The sequence below is a fragment of the Anomaloglossus baeobatrachus genome, chromosome 2 (genome assembly GCF_048569485.1).
Source record: "Anomaloglossus baeobatrachus isolate aAnoBae1 chromosome 2, aAnoBae1.hap1, whole genome shotgun sequence".
Taxonomy (NCBI): domain Eukaryota; kingdom Metazoa; phylum Chordata; class Amphibia; order Anura; family Aromobatidae; genus Anomaloglossus; species Anomaloglossus baeobatrachus.
Window position 1 is genome coordinate 55,031,719 of NC_134354.1, and position 9,335 is coordinate 55,041,053.

General features: G+C 42.5%; 1 protein-coding gene across 1 annotated transcript in view; it reads left to right on the forward strand.

The window, feature by feature from the left end:
* APP (amyloid beta precursor protein) overlaps positions 1-4,986 on the forward strand; it is a 365,769-nt gene extending 360,783 nt beyond the window's left edge. The window contains exon 18 of the mRNA XM_075335061.1: positions 4,010-4,986. Coding sequence (XP_075191176.1) covers positions 4,010-4,111 — 102 coding nt within the window. The 3' untranslated portion in view covers positions 4,112-4,986. The remainder of the gene's footprint in view (positions 1-4,009) is intronic.
* The last annotated feature ends 4,349 nt before the right edge of the window (positions 4,987-9,335 follow it).

The window sequence follows — 9,335 nt, forward strand, 5'->3', positions numbered from 1 at the left end:
TTAGCCTAATACTTGGTTGCACAACCTTTAGCCAAAATAACTGCGAACAACCGCTTCCGGTAACCATCAATGAGTTTCTTACAATGCTCTGCTGGAATTTTAAACCATTCTTCTTTGGCAAACTGCTCCAGGTCCCTGAGATTTGAAGGGGGCCTTCTCCAAACTGCCATTTTGAGATCTCTCCACAGGTGTTCTATGGGATTCAGGTCTGGACTCATTGCTGGCCACTTTAGTAGTCTCCAGTGCTTTCTCTCAAACCATTTTCTAGTGCTTTTTGAAGTGTGTTTTGGGTCATTGTCCTGCTGGAAGACCCATGACCTCTGAGGGAGACTCAGCTTTCCCACACTGGGCCCTGCATTATGCTGCAAAAATTTGTTGGTAGTCTTCAGACTTCATAATGCCATGCACACAGTCAAGCAGTCCAGAGGCAGCAAAGCAACCCCAAAACATTAGGGAACCTCCGCCATGTTTGACTGTAGGGACCGTGTTCTTTTCTTTGAATGCCTCTTTTTTTTTTTCCCTGTAAACTCTGTTGATTGCTTTTCCCAAAAAGCTCTACTTTTGTCTCATCTGACCAGAGAACATTCATCCAAAATGTTTTAGGCTTTCTCAGGAAAGTTTTGGCAAACTCCAGCCTGGCTTTTTTATGTCTCGGGGTAAGAAGTGGGGTCTTCCTGGGTATCCTACCATACAGTCCCTTTTCATTCACATGCCAACGGATAGTACGGGTTGACACTGTTGTACCCTCGGACTGCAGGGCAGCTTGAACTTGCTTGGATGTTAGTCGAGGTTCTTTATCCACCATCCGTACAATCTTGCGTTGAAATCTCTCTTCAAATTTTCGTTTCCTTCCACATCTAGGGAGGTTAGCCACAGTGCCATGGGCTTTAAACTTCTTGATGACACTGCGCACCGTAGACACAGGAACTTTCAGGTCTTTGGAGATGGACTTGTAGCCTTGAGATTGCTCATGCTTCCTCACAATTTGGTTTCTCAAGTCCTCAGACAGTTCTTTGGTCTTCTTTCTTTTCTCCGTGCTCAATGTGGAACACACAAGGACACAGGACAGAGGTTGAGTCAACTTTAATCCATGTCACCTGCTGCAAGTGGGATTTAGTTATTGCCAACACCTGTTAGGTGCCACAGGTAAGTTACAGCGGCTGTTAATTACACAAATTAGAGAAGCATCACATGATTTTTCAAAGAGTGCCAATACTTTTGTCCACCCCCCTTTTTTATGTTTGGTGTGGAATTATATCCAATTTGGCTTTACGACAATTTTTTTTTTTCTTCATTGAAGACAAATTAAATGAAGATAATACCAAAGAATTTGTGACTGCAATCATTTTCAGGAAGAAACTGAGAATTATCTGACAGAATTGCAGGGGTGCCAATACTTTTGGCCAGCACTGTAACCTCAGCGATGACGGCTTCTCTGAAGATTGAGATACACTTTTACGCCATTTTTAGAAGGTTTGTTTTTTTTTTGGATGTTTTAAGCTTAGTCCAACTTTTCAGGTCATCGAGAGATTTTGGGGAATTTTAATGAAAACACAAATCAGTGATACCCATGGGTAATGCATTTAATTAGTGCTTTTTGTCTAGAGAAGTGTGTGATGACCACATCTAATTGGCTACAGTGAAACATTTACATAACGGGCTCATTCGTATCATCTGGGGGTCTCGCACCCACCACACCTCCCTACTTTCTCTTCCGCTGGGGGTACGCGACTTGACTGCTGCGACCTATGACTGCAGTAAGATACCAAGTAAGATGGGAGAGGAGCCTAGCGTCTTCCATCTAGAATGGCACATGACTGCTGCAATCATTCTGTGGCTACCATGGTCAGGGAATGTCCTCTACCAGAAGAAGAAGTAAGGAGACCATAATGAGGAGCAATGGGGTCCATTAGGTGAGTATATATTTTTTCAGTCCACCATGGGCCCATTTTAAAATAAAAATGATGGGAAACCTTTTTAAGCGACGTCCACGTAAAATTGGGATCAGTGCCCCAACCAATGGTATTCCTGCCCTTTATAATTTGGATGTTCAATTTTTCATGACTATGGTTTAATTGCTCAATCCACCCCAAAATAGGCAGAAGTTATCTCCAATCCATTTACTACTCTGCCCACACACATTTTTTACACGCTTTATCATTTCTCACATTCAACAAGGTGATTTGATTGAAAAGCAGCAGATATTAGCGCTGGTAATTTAAGTGTCATGGCATCAACATAATGATGCAACATCATGACAGTCTTTTGCATTTCCTGTTTTCCTGGAAAAAGGAGATGTCTTGGAGGAAAATTAGATATTATACATGAGGAGAAGGGATTAAATCTGGAGTGAAGCGTTTTAAAGTAAAATGATCCCATCGTATATAGTATAACTTGGCAGAAAATATTTTCTCTTGTAGCACGTCAAGGTATAGGCATACGTTGGCTGTCCATCCACCCAATGCTGATTCAGCCAACAGCTACAGTCACACTTGAAAGTGTGTGTTGCAGTACCCTCTAGTTTTTTTAGGGGGTTTTCTGGGGTTTCATATGTCTGATAATTGAAAGCACTTTTTTTTTTTTTTTTTTCAGAAAATGGAAAAAAAAAAAAGGTGCCCTGCTGGTCAACTATTAGCAGAGATTCCTTAATGACAACTTTCTCCTGTAGTAATGTGCCCCATACTTGTCCCCTTCTTGTAGTAATGTGCCCCATCCTTGTCCCCTTTTTGTAGTAATGTGCCCCATCCTGGTCCTCATCAAGTAGTAATGTGCCCCATCCTTGTCCCCTTCTTCTAGTAATGTGCCCCATTCTGGTCCTCATCAAGTAGTAATGTGCCCCATTCTGGTCCTCTTCCTGTAGTAATGTACCCCATTCTGGTCCTCATCCTGTAGTAATCTGCCCATCCTTGTCCCAATCCTGTAGTAATGTTCCCATGCTGGTCCCAATCCTATAGTAATGTTCCCATCCTGTAGTAATGTGCCCATCCTGGTCCCCATCCTGTAGTAATGGGGCCATCCTGGTCCCTATCCTGAAGTAATATGCCCATCCTTGTCCCCATCCTGAAGTAATATGCCCAGTCCTTGTCCCCATCTTCTAGTACTGTGCCCGTCCTTGTCCCCATCCTGTAGTAATGTTCCCATCCTTGTCCCCATTCTGAAGTAATATGCCCATCCTTGTCCCCATCGTAATGTTTCCATCCTTGTTCCCATCCTGTAGTAATGTGCCCATGTAGGGTCTCTTGTTTTAGTAATGTCCCCTTTACTAGACCTCTTCTTGTAGCAATGTCCCATCCTGGTCCCTTTTTTGCCATTCTTCTCACACACACACACACACACACACACACACACACACACACACACACACACACACCCTGCCCCGTGCAGCCTTAGCAGGCAACACACACACATCAAGACATTCTTGTCACCTGTACTCCGTTCCCTCGTCGTCCTCTTTCTTGCTTTATGAAACCCACAAGCATGTGGACCAAGTAAGGATCGCAGCAACTGTCAGCGCTTCATCTGAAATTCAGATGAACATTTTGTCGTCACTGTGTAGAGTCAAGTTCTCTCTGCATAACTTTTCCAATAGCAGCCACTGGCTAATCAGAGGCAAGCAGCTGAGGTCATACGCGTCAGTTGCTTGCCTCTGATTGGCTGGCGGCTGCCATTGAGTTGTGCAGAGAGATCTTGACTCTGCACAGCGCTGGCAAAGCATTCATCTGAAGTAAAGCACTGACAGTTGCGGCCCCTGCACCAGCCGCGATTGTTACCGGGTCTAAGGGCCTGCGAGCCACCAAAACTAGCCTGTGGGTCCACATGCGACCCGTGTGTTTAAGACCCCTGATTAAGATGTATACAAAGTCTTGCACAATAGGAAATGGCATAAAAGCTTGCAAAATCGAGGGGAAAAGAAGGAACAAGAGAACAATGTGCTCTCCATCTACTGCTAATAGACAGCGCTTTTAGACGCAATAGCTTGCCTCCAACCTCTTTTCTGTTCCTCCTCCAGGTTGATGCCGCAGTGACTCCCGAGGAACGTCACCTGACCAAGATGCAACAAAACGGCTACGAGAACCCCACGTACAAGTTCTTCGAACAGATGCAGAATTAGGAACACCACAGCGGCCTCTCGTCTCGGACAGCAAATGATTGCTTCACTGCCCATCGGTGTTCAGCTATATACATATATAAATATAGAACCAGAAAAAAAAGAAAAAAAAAAAAATCATGTTGAGAGAATAATAATAATGAAAAAAAATCACAAGAAAAACCTTAAAAAAAAAATAATAAAAAATCACCACTGTTTTATGATTTACTCATTTTCGCCTTTGACAGCTGTGCTGTAACACAAGTAGATGCTTGAACTAATAAACTAAAATCGGTAATGTATTCTCTTAACATTTCAGTCTTTACATGACATTATTCAATGAATGTTTTTGTGTACTGTAAAGAGTTTAGCTGTCTTAAGACCTAGTGCATGAGTAGTGGCCTCTCCCTTATTTATCATGTAGATCTTTAAACAGGTTGTATATTATTCTTGTGAGTTGTGACAAAAAAAAAAAAAATTTAAGTCCGGGGTGAAAACTGCTTTACAAAACGATTGGGGATGCATTATGTGTATGTGAGGTTTTATGCTGCTTCTTTTGCCTAGTACATTTGTTTTTATCACCTTCGCTATGCATTTTAAAGGTTAAAATAAATTGAATTTTATTTCTATTTTTTAAAAAAAATTCCATGCAATTTTTTTTTTTTTTTTTTTTTTTTTTCGTTTCTTTCCTCTACTGTGTTATTGTACAGATTGTTCTGCCGTGTTAGTGATGTAGAAAATTATGGAAACACACACACTTGTTTTTTTTTTTGTTTTTTCGTGCCTGTTTTATGTGCACACTTTAGGAATTGCAGACGTTTAATTAAAAATGAAACAAAAAAAAGAGATATATATATATATATAATATTTTTTTTTTTCATGTAACGTTTACGTTTTAACCCCTATCAGTGCTGGATGTGCCTGTGACACAATGTGTTGCAGTACCCTCTAGTTTGTTTGTTTTTTTTTGTTTGTTTTTTTCCGGGGTTTCATATGTCTCTGATAATTCAAAGCACTTTTTTTTTAGAAAATGAAAAAAAAAAAAGGTGCCCTGCTGGTCAACAATTAGCAGAGATTCCTTAATGACAACTTTCTGCTGGATGATTGTACAGAATCATTGCTTATGAACTAATAGCTTTCTACACTGTGTTACATAAATAAATTTAAAAAAAAAAATTGTGCTGGGTGTGTTGTGTTTTTTTTTTTTTTTTTTGTTTTTTGTTTGTTTTTCTGTTCTGTCTTTTGCAGGTGGATGTCTCGGAAACTCTTGTAGGCCTAAAGTGGCAAGAATACAATAGTCTTCAGCGATATTGAGGCCAGCAGATATTGCGGGCACCATTATAAGACATTCTGCGATGGGTCCGTGTTATAACGTGTTTTTCAATTAGACACAACACAGAGTGGCTACAGAAGAACCCTCAATTAAGCAATTACCCCTCGCTTCATTTTTTATTGGTAGACTTTTTTGTCCTAAAAGTGCCCTATAGAGCACTTAGGGCTCATAACACAACCATTCCCACAGCTCTTCTCCTATTATGTTGGCCATGCTATGCCCTCTTGTATCCCTTGCCTTGTATAGAACATTCTTTACCTCCTCTGCTCCTTTGTCACAACATCACATTTTGTAGTCAATGCAGAGGGGAAGTGCCTGTTACAGGACCCACTAGTCCAGTATCCTGCTTTTCTTAAAGGGATTGTTGTCAGATATGTCACGGACGGCTGACAATCCAGTGGTAGTGAGTGCTAGAAAATTCCGAAGATTGGCAGCACGTGTTATCTGACAGTTCCCTGTATCTGCAGCAGCTGACTCTGTAACCCTGGGGAAACTGTCAGTTTGTCATCTCAGTTGCCAGCCTCTGACTTCCTTTATTAACCTCACCCTGGGGTGGTTTGAGTGCGGTTTATAGTTGTTATTGGCTGTGGTCTGCAGCGGTCGTCTCCTCCTGTTGTTCCAAAGACTTCTGTGGTAGCTGCTCCTAAGATAAGTCTTTGACTTTTGATATCTACCTGGGCTCAGGTGGTAGCATTTGTGTTTCCACTGTATTGTTTCCTTTTGTCTCGCTTGGTGTTAGTAGTGTTAACAAGCGCTCATATCCGCCATCCTTACTTAGGGCCCAGATCATGGTTTGCCTAAGGTGATGTATTCCTGCTCGGCAATAGGTGGGAAGCCTGTATAGGGACGGTGAGGGCAGGGAGGATGAGCTGCAGGTTGTTGTCAGGGGTCTCCACCTTCCCCTAGCAATAGGTCATTCCTTTCCCCTCCCCTTAGTATTGTACTATACTTTATTATTATTATTATTATTTATTTATAGAGCACCATTAATTCCATGGTGCTGTACATGAGAAGGGGGTTACATACAGAATACATACACAAGTTACAGTAGACAGACTAGTACAGAGGGAAGAGGGCCCTACCCTTGCGGGCTTACATTCTATAGGATTTTGGGGAGGAAACAGTAGGTGGGGTGTAGGTTGGGTGGCGGCTCCGCTTGGTGGTCGGACGGAGGCTCCGCTCGGTGGTCGGGCGGCGGCTCCTATACGGCCGGTATAACTTGTATCCTCGCCTGTGACAGTTGTCCGGTGAACAAAATACACTTTCATTAATTAATCTTGAAATAATAAGTTCCACAATTGGATGTGTTTAAAAAAATATTCCTGCACTGTGATAATCTTATAAATGTGCCCCTGTATGTGTTGTGTAATGGCCAAGTCTGACCGTACAGGGACATGGTCTGATCATACCACATTGTTACAGTGATTGGGGGAGAGCGGGGACCGGGGCTCCTAAACTGGCCATCAGACTCATTATCTCAGAGTTACCTTTGATGGTGAGGATGTCTGAGCCACCAGCCTGACCCTGCTCCTGACCAGAACTGATCTAAAACCCCCTCCCTCTCTACCCTTCTTCCCTGGGTAGGGGGCCGGGTTAGGAACATATAAACACCAACACCAATAAACAGGGGAAGCAAAACTCTATCACACAGCATACTCACACAGAGTTATCAGACATCAAATGATATGGAAGCAAACAAAGAGCAGGGGGGCAAAATAACCAGATGACCGGAGAAATTCCACAGCACACCAAGCAACACTCAGTAAATCACCAGTTACTGCAAGACAAAAGCACATCGACCGGTTTAGCAAAAAGCTATAGTCTGCATGGGAAGACGAATTCCGCCATCTTAAAAAGCTGGGAAGTAACTGTGATGGTTCTCCCTCAACATGTGATCCAAAAGGTAACCAGCAGGCCAGAAGAAATTAACTCCTTCTAGTCCAATCACTAATGAGCACATAGCTGGTCGTCACCCGAGCCTGACTGTACAACTCTGAAACACCAGAGAAAGCATAGTGAGGAGTGTCAAGAGTCTGTAGTCTGAACTGTGTCTGATACAGCCATAGCACTCGATGACTTTAGAGCCAAACACCTTGTGACACACATCTACTGCGCAGGGGAGAATGCAAAAGAGATTATACAGATAGGACAGTCTGTGATCATAGCTGCTCCTTTCTGTAAGGAAAAACATTTCCCTGCCTGTTTAAAAACTTGTTTTATCTCACAGAAAGAATCAGCTATGATCCTGTTCTGTGCTATGTGTAAACTCTTTTGCATGTTCCCTTACCCAGGAGCTGTGGAACAGTATGATCAGACCATGTACCTGTACGGTCAGACACGACCATTACACAGTACACAGCAGGGACACATATATAAGATTATCTCAGCACAGGAACATTTGTTTTAAACACATCCAATTGGGGAACTTAGTTTTATTCTAAAGATCTATTAATTAAAATGTAAAAATTGATGAAAAAATCCTTTTAAGCTAAGGTTCATTCTTTATTAGTGATGTAATAAATCTTTTTCATTCTGAAACCCTGGATAAAACAGGGAACAAAGTAAGTTAGGGCTCATCGGTCGAGTTTCGGACCAGTGTTCTTTATTAGAGTTTGGTTGGTGTCAGTTTTTACCTTCAGGCTATGTCCATAATGAATTTTTTATATGTATTTTTACTGCAAGTATGTCAATAAAGTTTTGTTAAAATCAAATACCAGGAAGTATCAAAAACAATGCAGCTTTATTTAAAGCCTGACCAAGAACAGTCAAAAACCACAGTTAAAATGCTATAAAAACATGTAAGAAAAAAAAACACTGAAGAACACAAGTAACCCAATTTATATAATAGGGGAAGAACTGATGCTGAAATTCTGCAACATCAAAAACTCACTAAAAGTTCATGGTAGTAACATAGCCCCAGAGTTTGGTCTGTATTTCATCACTTTTTTTTTTTCGGATGGGGCGTGGGAGGAAAGAAAAGAGCTTTTTTCTATCAAACAGTGTGACTAACAGACAGTTGGTATCCGAATGCTGTCCGTTTTTTTTCAGTGACCCGTAGACTTAGGGGTCGTTTGCACACTACGAAATCGCAGGTGCGATGTCGGTGGGGTCAAATCGAAAGTGACACACATCCGGCGTCGCTGTCGATATCTGAGTATGTGAATCCTTCTTACTACGATTAACGAGCGCAAAAGCGTCAAAATCGTATGATCGGTGTAGTGTCGGTCATTTCCATAATTTCGGAAGGACCGATGCATCGCTGTGTGTGAAGCCGCAGGAGCGAGGAACATCGCCTTACCTGCGTCCCGGCTGCAATGAGGAAGGAAGGAGTTGGGCGGGATGTTTACGTCCCGCTCATCTCCGCCCCTCCGCTTCTATTGGCTGCTTGCCGTGTGACGCCGCACGACCCGCCCCCTTAGGAAGTAGGCGGTTCGCCGGCCAGAGCGACGTCGCAGGGCAGGTAAGTGCGTGTGAAGCTGCCGTAGCGATAATGTTTGCTACGGCAGCTATCACAAGATATCGCAGCTGCGACGGGGGCGGGGACTATCGCGCTCGGCATCGCTACCATCGGCTTGCGATGTCGTAGTGTGCAAAGTACCCCTTACATTTTTATCCAACGCGAAGAGCAATATTGGAGGATTCTCTGTACTTTTGTGCGGTTCACGGAGTCAGAGGAAAACCTTAAACATGTGAGCGACCCCATAGGCTGTCATAAGCAGTTCTCCTTCGGATACAATTTGTACGTAAAAAAACTCACATCTGAATGAGACTTCCTGTCAGTGGCACACGAACGGGCAAGCTGGCCCATCCATAGAAGAGAAAAAACTTCTGTCATCAAAAGAATATGAAAAACACCAGAAAATGGTTATCAAGGACATAAATGTAAGATTTTATATATTATTGCAGAGGTTCATA